This window comes from Panthera pardus, unplaced genomic scaffold (genome assembly GCF_024362965.1).
Source record: "Panthera pardus isolate Hobbes unplaced genomic scaffold, ASM2436296v1 HiC_scaffold_8, whole genome shotgun sequence".
Taxonomy (NCBI): Eukaryota; Metazoa; Chordata; class Mammalia; order Carnivora; family Felidae; genus Panthera; species Panthera pardus.
The window spans coordinates 156159981-156179862 of record NW_026527013.1 but is presented as its reverse complement, the minus strand read 5'-3'; the positions used below and the strand labels follow the sequence as shown (position 1 = coordinate 156179862).

Genomic DNA, 19882 nt, shown 5'->3' with positions numbered 1-19882 from the left:
TTATCTAACCTGAATTGCCCCCATTACCATTTTCCTAGAGAAACATCATCCCAGAGGGCTCCACTGGTACAAAAGGAGTGGGGAGGGAGCTAGAAGTTCAAGGCTGAGTATCTGGGGGAAGGGGAGGTAACAGACAAGGCACAGTTGATTTGTATGCAAACAGACCGAAAACCTCTAAAATCCCGAATCATCATTTTGGTGTCAAGATGATTCCTACAGACACCCTTAACCAAGGTCCCACTTTCTGCCACCGCCATCACCATGCTCCTTGTCATCCAGAAATAAACTATGCAGCTCATCTGTGACTGTTAACTCGCTGTCTCCTCCCTGACTCTATCAGTTTCCATGACTTTATTTCCTCCCATAAGATTTTTCCTTCCAAGTATTTACATCCCTTCTGCCGTCACCCTGGACCAAGCCTTCCCTCATCACCCCTGCACCACCGAAGTACCACTGTGTCTCTTGTCTTTCATCTAAGCAATCCAGATCCAGTACCACACCAGCTTTTCACAGCTACTAGGTTCATCATGTGAAACTCCTCCTCAGAAGACTTCAGTTCCTCCTTTTGAAAAGCCCTGGCTTTTCTTCATGACTTTCATGATACCCCATAGTATGGCCTCCATAGGCATGTGACCTTTGTTCTTCTTCACCAACCATGGACCTGTCCTTGCCTCCATCCCGACAAAGCCACCATAGCACAGTGTCAGGAAACACTGCCGAGGGGTCTTGAGTGTGACTGTCCTATTTTACCTGGGACAGGAAGACAAGGGACAGACGTGAAATGCCTTCTCTCAGAAACGTGCTCACTGGGACCCCACGTGAGACCTCAGTGTGGTGTGGGAAGGAGAATTTCTGGCTTGGAACGCAAGTCATTCCTACAAATATTTATAAAGCATCTCAAGTGGACACGAAAGAAAAAGGGACACTGTCCCGGCCACTAAAGATTTGCCATCACTAGGGAGGTGAAGATGCCCGTGGAAGAGAGTGCTGAATGAAAGGCATGGTAATGCCTCCTTCTTTTGTAGAAGGTATCAGACCCCAGGGCAGGGGCAAGGCAAACATTAGACTCATTTTCTAGATGATGAAACTTTCTTACCTGCCTGAGAGTTTAAATGGCTTATGTATTATCACAGGGCTAATAATTAGCTCATCTGGGTCTCCTGGTTTGTTGGATTTTCTTTGCGCTGCTCTGCTCTGCCTGCAAACAGCAGGGTTATGACACCCTGAGAGCCATCGAGCATTCCCAGGAGCAGGGGGAATGGACTCCGAGCTGTGAGAGCTCCTGGGGGAAGGTGGCATTTACCTGAGAATCGAAGGATCCGGAAGATTTCAATCAGAGAAGAAAGAAGGGAAGAAAGAATATTCCAGAAATAAAGAAACTCCATGAGCAAAGGCACAAAGCAGGACAAGAAGAGCCACCCAAGGGCAAAATTACTTGAGAAGTGAAGACTCCCTCCCTTTGCCTCCCCTGAGAGTCTGAGATAAAGGAGGAGGAGAGGTCTGGGTGTCTCTGGACTGATAAACAGACTCCACCCAGAGGCCAATAGCATGGGTATATGGGGACAGGAGGGTCAAGTGACAGAAGTTCCCTTTCTCCAGTACAGAGGAACTGGGGGGGGGGGGCGGTAGGAGGGAGGCCATTTCCTCAACCCCACTTCTCAGATTCAGCACCTAGAGCAGAACCAGGAAGGATTCTGGGAGCCAGAGAGGACTGACAGACGGCAAGTCCCCTAGAGAAAACTGTTCCCTCTGGGGTCAGGTGACTAGGGTGGGGGTGGATGGCCACTGTGTGTGAGTGCCCTGCCCCATGGGAGAGGAGGAAATGTGAGGCTTGGAGAGCAGAAACAGGAAAGGAAAGGGAGGTGTCAGGAGGGGGAGAAAAGTCGGGGTGCATCCAGGGGAGGGGCCGTTCTGAAGCCGGTCTAGCAACACTGCCCTGGGATGATAGCGGGCGCGTGAAGGGAAGCGTCAAAACCACCTGATAGACCTGATATAACTCTCTTTAATGCACCCCCTTCCTGACCCAGCTTCTCTCCCTTCTCTCCTCCTCAGTTCAAGAGGGTGGAGACCAGAGTGGGGAAGAACCCGGCCGGGGGGAATGAGCCGGGCATGGGGAAGGGGGCCTTTCTTAAGGCAGGAGGTAAGTGCGGTCCCTGACCTTTGCGGGGCAGACGTGTGACCTCCCTTCCAGCTCTAACACCCCACAGACTCTCACCCCTCACAGTCTGCCTGGTCCTTAGCATGTTTGTGCATCTCCCAGGGGTCCGAAACAGGTTGGGTTTAGGGAGAATGAGGAGAATCATCTCTCTACGAGGGGGCCCTGGCACTAACTTTTTCTTTCCCCTCTCTCCCTCTCTCCCCCACCCCTCTCTGCCAACCCCCTCTCTCTTGTGGCTTTCCACTTCCTAGTTCCCTGCACAGCGATCTCCAGTATCTCAAGTAGAGTGGCCCCAGGAACGCCACATAACGGTGGGGTTCATGGTCCGGCGGGTGCTAGTGGCTGGCCTGCTTTTCAGTCTGCTCCTTGGTTCTTCTGTGCTTTTGGTCTACATCTTCAGGAGCTGTGGCCCTAGTGAGCACAATCCTGGAATCCCCCAACCGAGCCAGCCCTCCTCATCAGGGCCTCTGTGGCTTTGTGCCCACTGACTCGTTCACCTCCCCTCCTGCCTCACCCTCTCGCCCTCTCCCTCCCAATCTGGCCCCGCTGGGCTCGGTCAGGCCCTGTCCTTCTCCTGGGGGGCCCTTCCCTTTTCCCCACCAGGCTGTCCTTTGCCCAGCACCTCGGGGGACCCCTGGCCATTTCTTTCTCCCTCTCCCAGCTCTGAGCTCCCCCCCCCCCCACCTGGCAGGGCCCTGCAGGACGCCCGAGTGTCATGATCTTCAGGCTCATTACCTGGCCTCTGGGAACACCAGTGTGGCCCCCTGCACCGACTTCTTCAGCTTTGCCTGTGGAGACGCCAAAGGCACCAAGAGCTCTTTTCAGGCTCTTGCAGAGGAGAACAAGAGGAGACTTCGGAAAATACTGGGTGAGCCTCGCTGGGTGGAAGCGTCTCTGCAAGTGGGTGGCCCTGAGCCTATAACTATCTTGCTGTCCCAAACCTGTGTGGTTTGTGGCACAGCTGCTGGTTTGCTGCTCCGTCTCAGTAGCTACCACCTCAGTACCTCCTCCCTTCTCCTCTCTGTCCCTGTTTTCATCTTTCCTTTGCCACTTGCCCACGACTACTGTCCTCTCTTCAAGCCCCCCACATTTCACCGATCTGCCCCTTCTCTGTTGCTGCGCCTAAATCTTCCATTTCTCTCCCGCGCCTGGGACCTCCCATGCCAGTGGCCCTCAGCACCTGCTGCACTAAAGTCCAGGTGTGTCGGTTGCCCCCAGCCCCGCCTGTCTGCTATCTCTGGGGTCACTGTTAGCCTCTCCCTGCAGTCACTTCCCCACCCCCTCCCTCAGACGCTGGTGTGCAAGCTCTAGGGGAAGAAGTGGGGTGCTGGGGCTGGCTGGGAGGACGTGGCCACGCGGTGAGAAGGGGAGGCATCTGGCTGTGTGCCAGGGAATGGATCCAGCCACAGAGGGCTTGCCGGAAGAGGAGAGGACCAACCTAAAGCCCTGGGGGCGCAGAAGTCGCCTGTAGGCAGTGACTGTGCAGAAGACCGAAGAATTGAGTTCATCTCTGAGGGAGCAACCGAGGCCATCTGGGAGGTTGGAAGCGGGCCCCAGGAAGTTGGAGGATGGTGTGAGGGTGTGAGGAAAGGGAACAAGAACAGGTATGATAGGCACACATTTCCAGTGTAAGGGAGCCCAGGACGTGTGATGGGATTCACTGGAATTTGGGAGGAGTGAATGTATCCCTCTGCCCTCTTTTTGATGGACAAAAGAACTGCAGGCAGGTATTCTCTGGAGGGGCCATGCTTCCAGTTAAGGCCAAGATATGAAAAGAAAATGTACGTTTAGGATAAAAACTGTTGCTCACTACAGAGTGAAAGGCATGGTGACTGAGTGGGTGGGAGGTGCCACAGGGTAGGTGATTGCAATGCACAGGCATGCGGGTTACTGCTGTGTGTGTGTGTGTGTGTGTGTGTGTGTGTGTGTGTGTGTGTTTCCTGGGTCACCAGCCAGGGTCTGGACCTTGTTTCTTCTTGCTAAACCTGTCTGGATGAGTTTTCCTGTCTCTGGCCCCCCAAAGTTCTCTGGTTTGCCAAATGTTTCTAATTTCTTTACACATCTCCGTCCTGCCTTCCATTTGGACCCATAGGTGTTGGTAGGTGCTCCCATCTCTTCCTTTTCTCCCGTGTCTTTTCCTCCCCATTTCTCTTTCGTGTCTCCTTTGTTCCCCTCTGTCTTCCTCCCTGCCCTCACTCTCCCATCGAGCTGACCCAGCCCTCCCACCTTCTGACCTGTCCTCAACCCCGTATTTCCCCCCTTCTTTCCATTTCCCTGGGAGTCTTCCCCTTCTGTTCCACCTTCCCTGCTTGGCTTTTCTCCTCTAATTCTCCTATGCTTCCTTTCTAGAAGAGCCAGGTTCCCGGCACCTGGGCACTGGGGAGGACAAAGCTTTCCAGTTCTACAGCTCCTGTGTGGACACAGGTGCCATCGAAGCTGAAGGGGCTGCCCCCCTCAGACAAGTCATTGAGGAGGTGAGACCCAGGGCAGTAAGGTTTCTAGATACATAACACGTGGGACCCATGCATGCTCAGGGCTGCCTTTCCCCCTTTTTTTCTAGAAAGGGAGGGGGGTGTCTCTTTCCTAGGCATCTCCAAGTTCCAGGAGGGAGATGGAAATGGCAGTACCCTCTGGAAGCATGAGGACCCTGGGTGAGGGCAGAGAAAGAAGGATAGAGATGGAGCCAGCCCTGGAGGGCTCCGAGCACCCAGAGTAGCAGTCAGGAAGTAGCAGCTGGCTCAGGAAGGGGAGGGGTGGGGGGGGGGACAGGTCTCCCAGGCCACCCCCCACTGCTGAGCCCTGTCTCTCTGCTCCCCAGCTTGGAGGCTGGCGAATCTCCGGTAATTGGACTTCCTTAGACTTTAACCGAACCCTGAGCCTTCTGATGAGTCAGTATGGTTATTTCCCATTCTTCAGAGCCTACCTGCGACCTCATCCTACCCTTCCACACACGCCAGTCATTCAGGTGAGGGGCGCACCAGCACACAGCAGGACCGGGCCTGCCTCAACTTCTAGCCTAGCATCTCCTAGAGGAAGGTTGCGGACTGGACAGATAGGACAAATGGGCAACATAGATAAGATATTTATCTTGAGGGAAAATTATCAATGTGACAGTCAGGGATACTAGGTGAGATCAGAGAAGGGAGCAGGAGAGCCAGTCCTGTAAAGATTGAACTAGTTCCTATCTTCCTGACTGCTTATCTGGATCACCCCCCCCCCCCCCCAACAGCCTTTTAATTAGACCCCTCATCTCCAGTATTGTCCTCCTCTTATCACTCTTGAGTTTTGCTGGAGGGACCTTTCTAAACCAAGAGCTAATTATGCTATTGTCTCTGTCTAAATGCCTCCAGTGACCTCGCCAGGTCCAGGTCGTCAGGATCTAGTTCTTAACCCCCTAGTCTCCAGCTTTATCTCCTGCCACATCCCTTTCCCCCTTAAACCTCAAGCCATGCTCTGTCACTTCTAGCTTCAAGAATATTCCTCAGTGCTTTTCATCCACGTTTCTCTTTGCTTGCAACACTACTCCCCAACGCTATTCCCACACTCAGCCTGGAAAACTCTTACATGTTTTTCAAATTTGGGGTTTGATTATTATCTCTTCCAGGAATTCTTCACTGACACCCTAGCTATGTGTTAGGTAGACCCCTCTGTCCTCCCAGCTTCCCAAGCTCTCATCATTGAAGACCGTGTTAAAGACTGTGAGCCCCTTAAGAATAGGACCATACCTTACTCACCTCTGTTCCTCAGGACCTAGCACAGGGCCAGGCATCTAGAGGCCCATGGAAGATGTTTGTTGAGCAAGTAAATAAATATAAATGTTGAAGGCATCGGTATTGTTGTAGATAATGCAATGCCATCTATTTGGCCCCTGCCCTCAAAAATTCCACAAAATTATATGGGGATGAATATACAAGAAAAGCTGTTAATCAGTATGAGATGCTCTAAAGGGTATGTTCAGGAGCTTCGGATGTGGTCTTTAGGGAGTACCTAAGATCTGAAATAGTTAAGGAATGGCTCAGAGAGGGGAGAACGTGAGCTGAGCCTTGAAACATGGTTGAATCACACAGGTGAAGGTGAAGTTAAGGGCATGAAAAGGACTTCGGGAAAGTCCTGAGCTAAGGCTGGAATGGTATGACTCTTCTGTGGGGTCAATGAGAAGGCTGGTTTATTGAACAGAGGATTTGGGGTAGGGGTGAGGTGCAGTGGGAGATAAGAGAAGAGTAAGGCTGAAGACATGAAGTTGGGCCTCATTATTCCTAAAAATTTTACTAAAAAAATTACTAAAAAATTACTAAAATTTTATTGCAGACTTAAAAAAAATCTATAATTTTTCTTCAAAATGGATAAAAGATACAGTCTAGATTTTCAGAAAAAAAAAATCTGTGATGAACAAAGTTTTGCTATTTTAGTCAGCATGGATTTTAGCTTTGATTTTTATTTGAAAAATATCGGTTAAGACATTGATCTTCATTACTGTTTTCAGTACCTCTTAAATTTTGCACCTGAGATGGTTTCCCCCTCCCTTAACCCTGGACTTGGACCCAGCACAGGGGCTGGCCCCCTTCAGGACATGGATTAGTGGGCTTCTCCCTTGACAAACACCCCAAAACTGGTTGAAGCACCGCCCTGTCCTCACATTTTCCATGTCTGTATAATATAAAGAGTATCCTTTCCCCCCTTGCCCCCGACCCCAATCCCTCCCTCTCTTGCTGTCCTCTCTCACACCTTCTCTGTGTCCTGAGGCTGTCTCCTGTAGCACCTTCCCCATCCTCCCACACCTGTCCTCTCCTCCCTCCACGCTCCCTACTTCTCTCCAGTATCTCTTGTGTCCAGATAGACCAGCCAGAGTTTGATCTTCCCCTCAAGCAAGAGCAGGAACAGAAGATCTATGCTCAGGTAAGATGCCTCCATGGACAAAGGTCAGGCCCTGATCTCTGATGCTCAGCCTCTGGTGGCTGTGACTGATGTTGCCCCTCCCCCAGATTGTGCGGGAATACCTGGCTTATCTGAGTCGGCTGGGAGCCTTGCTAGGAGGAGACCCAGACAAGGTGCAACAACATGCCTTCCTGTCCATCTCCATTACCTCACAGCTGTTTCAGTTTCTGAGGCCCCTGGAGGAGCAGCAGGCACAGAAGAAGCTCTTCCAGCTGGTCACTATTGACCAACTGCAGGTGCCTTGAACCAGGGACTGGAGGAGGATGGGCAGGAGGGTTTCTCTCCTAAACTTTCTGGATCTCCTGAAATCCTTTCTCCTCATTCCTTAATTCCTTTCCATCCCTAACTTTCCCAGGCCCATCCCTTTCCCCAACCATCCCCTTCCCCACCCCCTCTCAAACCCTGAGGGAGAGGACCCCCCTCTCCTGCCTCCTCTCCTCCTTTTCTGTCCCCCTCAGCCTTGTGTCCCTCCTCTAAGGAAATGGCCCCTGCCATCGACTGGTTGTCCTGCTTGCAAGCGACATTCACGCCAATGTCCCTGAGACCCTCCCAGCTCCTCGTAGTCCATGACCTGGAGTATTTGAAAAACATGTCTCAGCTGGTGGAAGAGCAGCTGTTGAAATACAGGTTTGCTTCAGGTGGGACTGGGGGAGTATGAGGGCGATGAAGAGTCCGAGGACCTGGAGGCCTCAGGGACAAAGGAGATTGTGGAAACTGCATGCTGGTAAGGTCTTCCCAGGAAGATGGAAGGGATCCACGGATATGTGAGAGCAGAGAAGTGTTGGGGTGAATGGCCCAAGAGAAAATTGAGGCAACAGGAAGCATGAGAGGCTTGAGGGGCACAGGGAAGGGAAAACACACATGAAGTGAGGCATTCATGTGCCCAGCACCTGGGTTTGCTGGGAGTAGAACCCAGTCTTTGAAGAGCCTCTAAGCTATAGGAGATGCTGGAAGGCCAGTCACTAGGGACAGCTCAGGCATGCATGTCTTATCAGCAGCTAGGAGGTAGGGGTAGGAGGTGGAGGCCCATGGGGCCAGTGGATGGAGGTGGTGAAGGCTGGGGGTTCTCTTGGGGGAGGGCTGGGGGAGAGGCCATTTCTCAGCTGTGAGAGGATCCAGAGGCCCTTGCATGTGAGACTCTGTTGGGCTGTCTGCCATCCCCAGTAACTACATGGCCATTGCCTGAAGACAGGGGCTTCCTTCCAGGGACTTGGGCTCAGGGCCCTTCTTCATAGTACCTCAGTGGCAGCAACATCTAGAGATTCTTTTTAAGGAAGTGAAGGACCATTCTTGTGGGTGTGAGCAGGTTTATGTAAAGCTATAAATCAGACCTGGAGAGAGTTGACAGCAGGGCAGAGGAAGGTCTCAGGTCCCAGCTTTGCTGTGCTTAGAAGATACATCTTAAGGTGAGCTGAGATTTCTTGGTTGGGGAAGTAGATGAATCTGTTTTGTTACATTTTTTAAGTCTAGTCTTCATCTAGCCCAGACGCTTCACTCCCTGCAATTTGAGAAGTCACTTCTGCATCTAGTTCCTTCTATGACCATTTTCCAACTCACACCAAGAAAAGCTCTTCTTGACTTGTTCAAAGGTCAAGCCACTATTTTCTATAGATACAGAAGAGAAGGGGCTTCCTTCAGGAGTACCAGGTGACTACACAAGGGGAGGCTGTTCTTGAGGCACCTCGAGAGCCCTGAGTGTATGTGTGGGTCTCTTTTCCCTCCACAGAGACTTTCTGCAGAGCCACATGATCTTGGGGCTGGTGGGGACCCTCTCTCCAGCCCTGAACAGTAAGTTCCAGGAGGCACGCAGATCACTGATCCAGAAACTGCGGGAGCTGACCCAACGACCACCCATGGTGAGGAGAGAAGGGAGGAATTTTCCCAGATTGGGGGCTAATGGAGCATCTGTCATTTTGAGGGATTATTGTTGGTGTATCTCTCCCATGGAGACGGCATGGGGGCAGATGCCATTCAATGTCTGGATTTTCCATAGAAGCAGACAGGCTGTGCATACAGTGCTTATGTTGAGAACTGACATGCCAGGTACCAGAACTTTTGGCACACATCTGGCTACTTTTACAGCCTTTTGCTGAATATTAAAGTTTAAATATAAAACTTTAAAATTATCAGCAATTGCTTTTCCTTTCAATGACCTTTAAACTATTTGCCTAGTTAGTTATCCAGAACTCTGTGATTTAAGGACGTGGACTTAAAGCTTGGGATTCGTTGGGATGCAAGACATGACCAGCAAGTGGCCTCTCCTCTGTTTAGGTGCTTCCAGTGTTTGATGTTCAAGGGTGCTTCCCAAAGAGTTCATCTCTGACATCCAGTGGGATCTGTGGGGTCATAGCATGGGCTTCACAGTGCAGAGCCTGATATATCTGAGGTGGTAGTTCTGTGCCAAACACACTAACCAAAGTCTCCTGTGTTGCATAAGATGTGGAGACACTCCTTTACCAAGAACTTTGAAATCCTAGGTCGGACACATCCAGATGCAAGTGAAGGTATCCAGAACGTTAGATATGTTCCAACCTGAGTACAGGCCTCAGTGTAGTCTTGAAAAGCACGGGTTTTTTTTTCCTTCATAATTTGTGGACCATTTCTGTGTCTTGGAGAAACTCACTGCTTTGACAACTTGAAATACCCATGGAATTCAAAGAGGGTAAATGGGTGCACAGGGACTGGCATATAGTTATTGAGTATCAGGAGTGAGACATCTTTCTTTTTTTTAATAGGTTCCTTTTCAAATTAAATTAAATCAAATTTTTTAATGATTTAAAAAATTTATTTATTTATTTTGAGAGAAATAAAGAGAGAGCATGAGGAGGGGAGGGGCAGAGAGTGAGGGAGGGAGGAAGGGAGAGAGAAACCCAAGCAAGCTCTGCACTGCCAGCACAGAGCCTGACACAGGGCTTGAACTCATGAACCGTGAGATCATGACCTGAGCCAAAACCAAGAATGGGAAACTTAACCGACCCAGGCACCCCAAAGTTCTTTTTTTAATGTTTATTTATTTATTTGGGGGGGAGGGGCAAAGAGAGAGGGAGAGAGAGAATTCCAAGCAGGCTCCTTGCTGTCAGTGAAGAGCCTGACATGGGGCTTGAACTCACTGGGGCTCGAACTCACGACCCATGAGATCATGACCAGAGACAAAATCCAGAGTCAGATGCTTAACTGACTAAGCCATCCAGATGCTCCAGGAGTGAGACATTTTTCTAAACCCTTTAGATAGATATGAACTGAATTAATCCTCAGAAGAATCCCGTGAGGCAGGCACATCATTTTATTCCTGTTTTGTGACAGGGAAATTGAGGCACAAAAGCTAAGGAACTTGCTCAAGGTATTACACCTAGTAAGTTGGTAGATCTAGGATTTGAATTCTGGCAGTCTGGCTCCAGGGTCTGTGTGCTTAATCCTTTGGCTAAGAAACAAACAAACAAACAAACAAAACAACAGTAAAACACTCCTTTTTGGGACTTTTCTCAGGTTGGTAAGTGCCCAAGAAGCTTCTGCCCAGCCTTTCTCTTGACACGGATGAGGCTGACAGGGCTCCAGCTCCTCTTAGTTAACATTGCTACAAAATCCCTGTCAACCAATAGCTTCCTGTCAATCCCAGAACCATGGTCTGATGGCACTTCTTGAAGGACGTAAATGGGCTAATATTGAAATCACATTTAAAGGACAGGAAAGTCTTATAAATTGCTGAAGCTGCCATCTTTTGTATACTTCTATACATCTGTTATATCTATTATGTCCATCCTCATTATACCCATTAGGATTTATAGTTGTCCTTGGGCTTGAAAATTGAGTCAAGTTCTACCAACAAATAGAATAACAGTTGATATGAGGGTTACTGTGTATCAGGCACTGCATGGAACACTTTAACGTGGATGATTTTATTTAATTCTCCAGAAACACTCCGAGGTCCTCAGAAAGGGCAAGTGACTTTCCCCAGACCACACAGCTCATAAGTGAAGGAACAGGTTTCAAAACAGATCACTCCTGCTCATGAGGACATGTTGTTAATCACATACTATGCAGGATTGAGGAATGAGTGGGTAGGAAAACAGAAAATGAGTTTGAGAATTCTTTCTACAAAGGTCAAGATAGTAAATACTTTTGGTTTTGTGGCCCATTACAGTCTGTGTTGCAACCACCCAGCCCTGTCCTTGTAGCACAACAGCAGCTGCATGTGGAGTGAATGAATGGGTGTAGCTGCATTCCCCAAAGACTCTGGCTCACACAACAAATGCTCAGAGTTCCCAAGAGGGACACATGAGGGAGGGTTTGAATGGCAGTGGTGGATCTCCATGCAGGAGGTGGGACAGAGGCAGTTGCCTAGAGAGTTTAAAGGTTTTTCTGGTGGGGTGTCTGGGTGGCTCAGTCAGTTGAGTGTCTGACTTTGGCCCAGGTCTTGATCTTGTGGTCCGTGGGTTTGAGCCCTGAGTTGGGTTCTGAGCTATCAGCTCAGACCACCACATGAACAAAAGACAGAGGTCCCTGCCCTCAGACACTTATGCACTGATGAAGGAAGGAAGACAATAAACTAAGTAAATAAAATATATTAGGGCGTGATTAGTGTTATGGAGAAACACTCCAGAGACATGGCGTGCTAGGTGGGGAGGGTGTACGAGTGGGTCAGGCAAGCTCATGCAGACTTGGAGTCATTAATCACTAATGTTTCTTTATGGTTCAGCCAGTTATGAAGCCACACAAATTACACTATCTTCCAACACAGAGTTCTCCATCTAATTCACAAGGACTCAATTTGCGGTTTTACCAAAAGCCTCCATGAAACCAGTGCCAACACAGTGAGGGAGTACATTAAGATTTACAGAATGATTTTGATGTGTTGCTTCACCTGATCTCCTGAGCGGTGCTGCCAGGGAGGTAGAACAGGTAGTACTCTCATGGTGACAGTTCGAGTAGCTGAAGTGCAGGGGTGTAAGTTAATAACCCACATTTGGTAAATGCTGAATTCTCTGTTCAGAGGTAGTATTTGGTAGCTCCTTGAGGATGAATCTGGCCAATTCATGTGTTTTCTTGGCCTTAAAGCTTTTTACAAACTTTTAGTTAATCACCAGAAGTCAAAAATTAGGAGATGGTGTGTTAATAGTCACATTTCCAGCATTTGTCTGTGTGTGTGTGTGTGTGTGTGTGTGTGTGTGTGTGTGTGTGTGTGGTACATGGGAAGCTTGAGCAGCACCAGACTAGGCTTCTCCAGGGGTCACGAGTGACTGGGGCTGAGTGGTGCAGCTCTCTTCAGCCCGGCTGTGCTGTACCCATCGCCCTGGCCCCTCCATGCCCCATGGGCCTGATGCTGGCTGCTTCTCAGTTACATCACCACATGGCCCCTACCTGAGTTCATAACTCTGGCTCTCTTAGGTTATCCTGGTTTGATGAAGCTTTGAACCAGAAAAATTGTTATTATTTTGGCATTATTTGTCCTCAGTGATCCCCAGAAATCCCTTAGTAGTTACATACTATTTTCCAAGTATTCAAAAATGATCAGTCCAATGACTCATTCTAGAATTTCCTTTAGAAATTAGCATTAAGGATTCCTGGCTGGCCTGTAATCTCCAAAATCTCTTTCCCTCTATGGCAACTTAAGAAAATTTTTGTTTCCTCCAGACTCCTGGAATTTTTTCTGATTTCCGTTATTTCTTAAAGTGTTATTACTTATGGTTCTAAGCTTATATCTGCAACTTTTCTTTTGTTCCCTAAAATTAATCTACTGGATGTCAATATCTTGGATCTGAAGTATTTCTTTCATTTTTTTATATTATGGCAATGATTGTTCCCTATATTTCTCTTTGTCTCATATATTTTTAATACATATGGTATGCTGTGTCATTCCATGTCTTGAGAGACAGCGTGGATACTCATAACCCCCAGTAGATGAATATTTAACCTGTCAACCTCCATCCCTGAGACCGACATTTATTTAGAGATTCTGGAAGTCATTTTCCTGCTCATGGGAGATGTGACCCAGCACAACAGTGATGAAAAGAATCTCAGAGTTTCACAGGAGTTAGCAATGGGTAGTCTGAGGTGGCATCTGTGTTCTCCAGGAACCAGGTCAGAGTCTGCTGTGGCCCAAGCTATGGGCACAGGCATGGAAGAGGCAAAAGCTTTTGGAGAAATGGGTGGGCATTAGCAGAAGGGATCAGGAAACAGCTCAAGAACCAGGAGTTGTGAAAAGGGCAGGTAGATCACACTACCAAGCTGAAGGTTGATGCGTTTGCTGCTGCTCCAGCAGTAGAGCCTACCTCCCACACCAACAGCCTGATGAAAGGCAGTCTCCAATCCAAGCCCTTTGTCAGGAGGGCTGTGGGAGATGGACAGACACTGAAGGTGGCCCACAGATCCTGCCCTTGACCCAGTCATGGGTATCAGATCCATGTTTCCTTTCACTTCATCTTTGCTTTTCACAGTTGTGTTTTAGAGCTGCCACTAATACACTATAGAAAGCATCTGGCTCCTTATCCTCACAAGAGGAGAAGTCCTTAACAGACCTCACAGTAAGGGGACAAGAACAAAAAATGTGGGCAACCAGGTCTGGAGCAGCCTCCAAAATGGTAAATGTCCTAACAGGCAGAGGCCCAGGAGCTCCTTCTTCCGTGACAATACTGGTCTTCCGTTTCTGTTTCCTCTCTTGTGGGAAGCCCCACAAACTCTCTCTCTAATTTTGGCACCAGAAAGCATGGTAGCAGCCTAACCATCTTCCCTGTGAGGAGATCTGCGAAAAGTAAATAAGTTACAGGAATGGAGTCTTGTGACTTCATCCCACTTAACCCAAACTGGCATGTTAGCTGTGTTTTCAAAGTCCCAGCTCAGCTCTCCCCCAGGCTGGTGCTCTCACCCTAAGCCCCTTGGGCATGTTTCTCTGTTTGTCTTGTGTCATCTCTGGGTCCCCTTCATGGTCAGCTCCTCAAAGCCATCCAAGCCCACCACAAACATCCCCCCCGCCGCCCTCCACCGAGCATCTCTCTCTTATGTTGCTTATTTTTTCTGTCCCTGTGCTAAAAACACCCCAGTTGCCCAAGACTCTACTGAGTTTTTGTCTAACCATCTTTCTGCCTTTGAAGTTGATAATGTCCCTCATCTCATCCTATTTTCCCTGATTTGATCCAAAGTTTCTTAGGTCTCTGAATTCATGTTTAGTCTTTTCTTTTGCCCCCTTCTCCTACCAAACAGTATGGGGTCTAAAACCCATTTTCACTCTGACAGTTTTCTTCTTTATAAGACAAGGTCCTATCATATGATCCATGGTAACCATTTGGAGAGGCAGAGAGAGGGGCAGAAAAGAAGAGCAGAATTACCTTCTCCAGTTTCCATTTTAGATAAAGAAACATGGAAGGGTGGCTGCCTTGGCTGGGCTACCAGTGTGGTGCATGTGGCGGGTGGGGATGGAGTGGCCAACAGACCTTCTATGGTAAGAGGTTTGGTATGTAGTCCTCTCCTATCCAGGAGCCTTTCTGTTCTCCAGAAGAATACCTCAGAGAGGACTTGCTTTCAATTCAATAGTCAATAAATAAGGATGATTTGCCCAATCCAGGCTCACGAGACTAATCCTGGAGGACATAAACCCCTTTTTACCAAGCAGCAATAGCCCATGTGTATCACCAAAAGGGAAAATGAAGTAAAGTGGGACAAACCCAGAAAGACCAGGAAAGAGAGCATCCTCTGGGGGTCAAGATCTAGACAAGATTGACCTGGAGAGATGGATGAGAAAGAACCCTTGACAGGAGCCATTCATTCGAGCTTTGTCTCTGCAGCCCACCAGCCCTCGATGGATGAAGTGCGTAGAGGAGACAGGAGCCTTCTTCGAGCCTACCCTGGCAGCCTTGTTTATTCATGAGGCCTTCAGTCCGAAAACCCAAAGTGCTGTATGTGAGGGCTCTTCCCCAGCCCATGTCTCTCTACCCCTTCCCACCCAACCATTCTCTCCTAATTCTATTCACTGTGCCCTTCTTGATGGTCTGCATGGTTGGGGGTGGTGGGGGGTGGGGGTGTCAGCCAGTCACAGAGAGAAAGAGTGAACTATGTGAGGGATGCCAAAGGAGGCCAGGCCATGCTGTGTCCCTAGGGTTTGCCTAGTTTTGCTATGAGACACAAGTGTATACAACATGCACGAATTTGGATAAGTTTCCCAACTTCCCTGCTCTTATGCTTCTTCAACCATAAAATGAGAAAATTGAACTCCGTGGCCTCTATGGCTACTCCCTGTTTATCTATGATTTTTTAACAACACAGGAAATGGTATGAGAATGGAATGATATCATCTTAAGAAGTGCAAGTAAATGAGTACTGAGTAGTCTTTGCGTGCCTACTATGTGGCTAACACTCTTGTTAGCACTTGGCATGAACTACTTTAATTGCTAGTATTATCCTAATGTTAGAGAAGAGAGAACTGAAGCACAGAGAGGTTAGATAACTTGTCCAAGGTCACACAACGACCAAAAAGTAGAGTCAGGATTTGAATTCAGGCTTCAAATATTGTCATCCATTTTCCTCTATCAAGAAAGGATACAAACAAGATGGTAGACGGCTGGGAAAGCAGTAACTACACAATCAGTTGTGAAGCTGGGAAAACTTCAGCTTGTTGGAAAGCTGAAGAGCCCAGAAAGATGGAGAGAGGAAATGCATGCCTTAATAAAAAGAGTGTGAGGACAAGGGCTCTCAAGAACAGAGAAGGGAATGATGGTCCTCTTCCTTTGCTTTCTGAGTGGATTGTTGACCAAGGGTAAGGACAGCATCTCCCTCCCCTGGCAGGCTGAGATCTTCCCACAGAAAGGAACTATCTCCCCTATCGACCCTCAGGACTGACCAGCTCCCACCTTCCCTTTATGTTCTTGGTACCTCCTTTCTGTCTCCACAGATCTCTGTGCCCTGGGTTTCCAGTCACCTAGTAAATATTACTTTTTGCTTTCTCTTTGGAGTTCTTCCCCCTTCTCTGGTAGCTCCCTGGGGCCAAGGCCCTTCCTAGAGGCCCAGGGGGCAGGAACCCAGACCAAGGCTGACCCTGATCCTGTGTCTCTATCCGGGCCCCTACACAGGCCATGGAACTATTCACTGCAATCAAGGACACCCTCATCGCTCGCCTCAGGAGGGTTCCCTGGATGGATGAGAAGACCCGGAAAGAGGCCCAGGATAGGGTAAGTCCAGGAGTGAGAGACAGAAGTAAGGGTGGAATTGAGTTTTGGGCCCAGAGATCACAGTGACAGAAAGACAATGCAAAGGCACAAGAACACATGGCAATGTAAACACCAGTATGCCATACACACATCCTGGTGACAATATAAAAGGTGGGACCGGGGCAGTGAACACAAGAAATTCCCTCCGATAGACTTGGGGTAGCTAGGTTTCTTCTACCTTTTGTGTCTCTCCCCAGGTCACCCAACTGCAGGTGAAGATGGGGGGCCCAGAATGGGCCCTGAAGCCATCACTGGCCAGGGAGGAATACAACGATGTGGGTCCCTGCCCTTGCCAGCTCCTCATTAGTCCTCAGCTTCTCCTCACCTTCTGACTCGCCCAAATGGCAGAAAATCTGTTTGCCCTGGGCTATCCTAACTGACCCCTTCCTTGCCCTGGTGTTGGCTGGGTTTTATGGGTGAATATCCACACTGTGGGTCTTGCCAGCAGAAGAAAGGAACCTTTTCAGGTCACAATAAGTGTGTGTGCACACATGCATGCATACATTCTTGGGACTTGCCTGAGTGTGTTTATCTGTGCGCTGATTTGTGTGAAGCCTGTCTGCGTCGACGTGGTGTCATTGTGCTGCTTTCTACTGTACTGCGGATGTCTGTATGTCGGGGCTTACCGTCTGTGTTCAGATGTACCCATCGGCGTATATCAGTGTGCATCCGTATTTGTCTCTGTGTATCCGAGTCACCTCCTGCCTCCTCCCAGATACAGCTTGGACCCAGCTACCTGCAGTCCTTCCTGAGCTGTGTCCGATCTCTCCGAGCTAGAATTGTCCAGAACTTCTTGCAGTCTTTCCCCCAGCACAGGTATAGGAGCAAGGGAGACATAGACACTGCATCCCAGAAATGCCTATTCAAGATTAGCAGGAAAGAAAGCTGGGGGCCTGAGGGAACAGGAACAGTGACAGTAGTTGGGAGGGTGGGGCCTCCCATATGTCTGGTGGGCAGGGCCATACATGACGGAGCTGGTGTTAATACGTGCTCTTCCCATAGGTGGCAGGTGTCCACCTGGGGGGTCAGTGCTTACTATTCAATATCTGACCATGTGGTGGTCTTCCCAGCCGGACTCCTCCAACCTCCATTCTTCCACCCTGGCTACCCCAGGTAGGGGCCGTTCTATGAGGGTGGGCAGGGGATTTCCCAAGGGTGATGGACAGACATTATGATGTATAGGACTCATGGTTGGCGAACTGGGGTCAAAAACTTTGAAGGACTCTCGGAGTAAGATAAACCTTTGTCTTCCCAGAGCCGTGAACTTTGGCGCTGCTGGCAGCATTATGGCCCATGAGCTGCTGCACATCTTCTCCCAGCTGTGTGGGTAACAGTGGGCCATTGGGAGGTGGGACCATTGGGAATCCAGGTGAAGGCCCTAAACGAGGCCAAAGGAAGAGAAAGGGAGGGCTCCAGGTGGCACAGTTAAGAATCTTTAGCAATGCTTCGGGGGGCTAGCCCAGTCTGTGGTACCCCCTGGTCCTCATCCTTACTCCATATCTCACCATTTCTTTCCCTTGCCCCATTTTCAACAGTACTCCCTGGGGGCTGCCCAGCCTGTGACACCCATGCCCTACAGGGGGCGCTGCTGTGCCTGAAACGCCACTACCAATCCATTCCGTTACCCAGCGGACTCTCCTTCAATGGCTCTTGGACACTACTGGAGAATGCCGCCGACATCGGCGGGGTGGCCATTGCACTGCAGGTAACTCCAATCCCAAGGGCCAGGATCTATTGAGAGCCATTCTGTCTTCACAGGTTTTTCCTTCTACCATCCCTTGTGCAAACATAGTTGTAAAGCCTCCTGCCCTTCACACCCTTACTGAGCAGATGGCAGTTTGGGAATCCCCCTCTGACCCCACAGATCCCTCTTTTCTAGGTTATCTATAGATCTCACAAGTACATTTTTTTTCCTGGCTCAGACCAGTGTGTCTGTGGAAAAGGGCCGTGAACTGGTTTTCGGCATTGTGGGTGGGGCATCAGACTTCTAAGTGGCCATGGGTCTAGAGTCTAAGGGTTACTTGCCATCCCACCCCCATATCCAGGCGTACAGCAGGAGGCTGTTAAGGTACTACGGAGAGACTATCCTGCCCAACCTGGACCTCAGCCCTCTACAGCTCTTCTTCCGAAGCTATGCCCAGGTAGGCAGCGGCCACCTCCCTCCGCAGCTCGCTCCATGTCAGATAAGTACCTTATTGGCAATGCTTGAAGAGGGGTGCCTCCCTGAAACACCTTCCCCCAAACAGCCCCAACCCTCTGCCACAGATGTCCCCGCTGTCATCTTTTCATACATGATCCTTGGGACCATCTTTTCATATTTCTATAAATTCTTCTACCAAACTCATCACCCTCTTCAAAAACAGAAAAAAATTCTACTGCCAAATCCCTCTCTGAGATGAGCCCAACTTTTTCTTCTTTCATTTCTCCTAAAAAATGAACCTTCGACAGACTGTCTATAGACCATATTCCTTGTTGGAGACCTCACCACCCCCCCCAGGTCCCCACATGAGTACCACATGCTCCCTCAACAGACACTGTCCCCAGTTCCTCAGTATACTTAAAGACCCCTCAGGGTGCTTGGGTGGTTCAGTCAGTTGAGTGTCTGACTCTTGATTTCAGCTCTGGTCATGATCCCAGGGTCATGAGATTGAGACCCAGCGCAGAGCCTGCTTAAGATTCTCTCTCTCTCTCTCTCTCTCTCTCTCTCTCTCTCTCTCTCTCTCCCTCATCCTCTCTAAAAAATAAAAATAAAAAAGACTCCCTCACGGAGTTTTTACAATAAATCCCACCTCCCCACCTTTCCGTCACTTACGAATGATCTGATTACACAGCCCATGCCCTCCCTCACACACATCCTGCCAGATAAATGACCTACAGGGGCATCTGGGTGGCTCAGTTGGTTAAGCATCAGACTTCAGCTTAGGTCATGATCTTGCAGTTTGTGAGTTCGAGCCCCACATCGGGCTCTGCACTAGACAGTGTGGAGCCTGCTTGAGATTCTCTCTCTCCATCTCTCTCTTTGCCCCTGTCACGTTCTTTTTCTCTCTCTCTCAAAATAAATAAATAAACTTATAAAACAATAAATTACATACAAATGTGTGGCCCTATCTCTGCTCTCATCTCTGTCTGCTGTCCCTACTCACTACATTGGCACCAGGTCTGCCTCGTCCTCCTGACCCTGATGGACGCTACTATTCTGCTCTTCTCCTTACCCTGCGTGGACCTCTCTTTCTCCACAGGTGATGTGTAGGGAGCCCAGCACCTGGGAACCCCAGGATCCTCACAGCCCTCCCATGCTTCGAGTACATGGGCCCCTCAGCAACATGCAAGCCTTTGCCAGACACTTCCACTGTCCGCGTGGTGCCCTCATGAACCCCTCCAGCCGCTGCCAGCTCTGGTAACCTGGCTACCACAGAAACTCCAACTTAGATGTAACAACACCTCCCTGCCCCATCCATGGAATCAGACGCTATCTCCTTTCCCTTTCCCTTCCAAAAATAAAAGCTGGCACTTGGCTTCTTACTGTCCATTAATGACTCTTTCCTAATATGTTCTATGCCTAGAAGTCAGAGAAGATAAGAGGAGACAATGC

The 19882-nt window shown here is 49.2% G+C and overlaps 1 protein-coding gene across 13 annotated transcripts; it reads left to right on the top strand.

The window, feature by feature from the left end:
* The first annotated feature begins 1600 nt into the window (after positions 1-1600).
* Positions 1601-19817, top strand: KEL (Kell metallo-endopeptidase (Kell blood group)). 13 transcript variants are annotated; one of them, XM_053898392.1, is made up of 19 exons: positions 1601-1721; positions 2053-2140; positions 2410-2572; positions 2850-3026; positions 4508-4632; positions 4977-5123; positions 6902-7054; positions 7141-7329; positions 7572-7720; positions 8820-8949; positions 14872-14982; positions 16153-16251; positions 16488-16565; positions 17006-17106; positions 17293-17403; positions 17546-17613; positions 17826-17995; positions 18336-18431; positions 19530-19817. In XM_053898392.1, exons 2-19 carry the CDS (start codon positions 2099-2101, stop codon positions 19689-19691), a joined length of 2271 nt encoding a protein of 756 aa, XP_053754367.1. In that variant the 5' UTR covers positions 1601-1721; positions 2053-2098; the 3' UTR covers positions 19692-19817. The 13 variants fall into 13 exon arrangements, with proteins under 13 accessions (XP_053754367.1, XP_053754372.1, XP_053754364.1 ...); XM_053898389.1 differs by lacking the exon at positions 1601-1721 and adding an exon at positions 1793-1824; XM_053898393.1 differs by lacking the exon at positions 1601-1721 and having other exon boundaries at positions 4977-4998; positions 5075-5123; positions 6976-7054; positions 7249-7329.
* Positions 19818-19882: the final 65 nt, after the last annotated feature.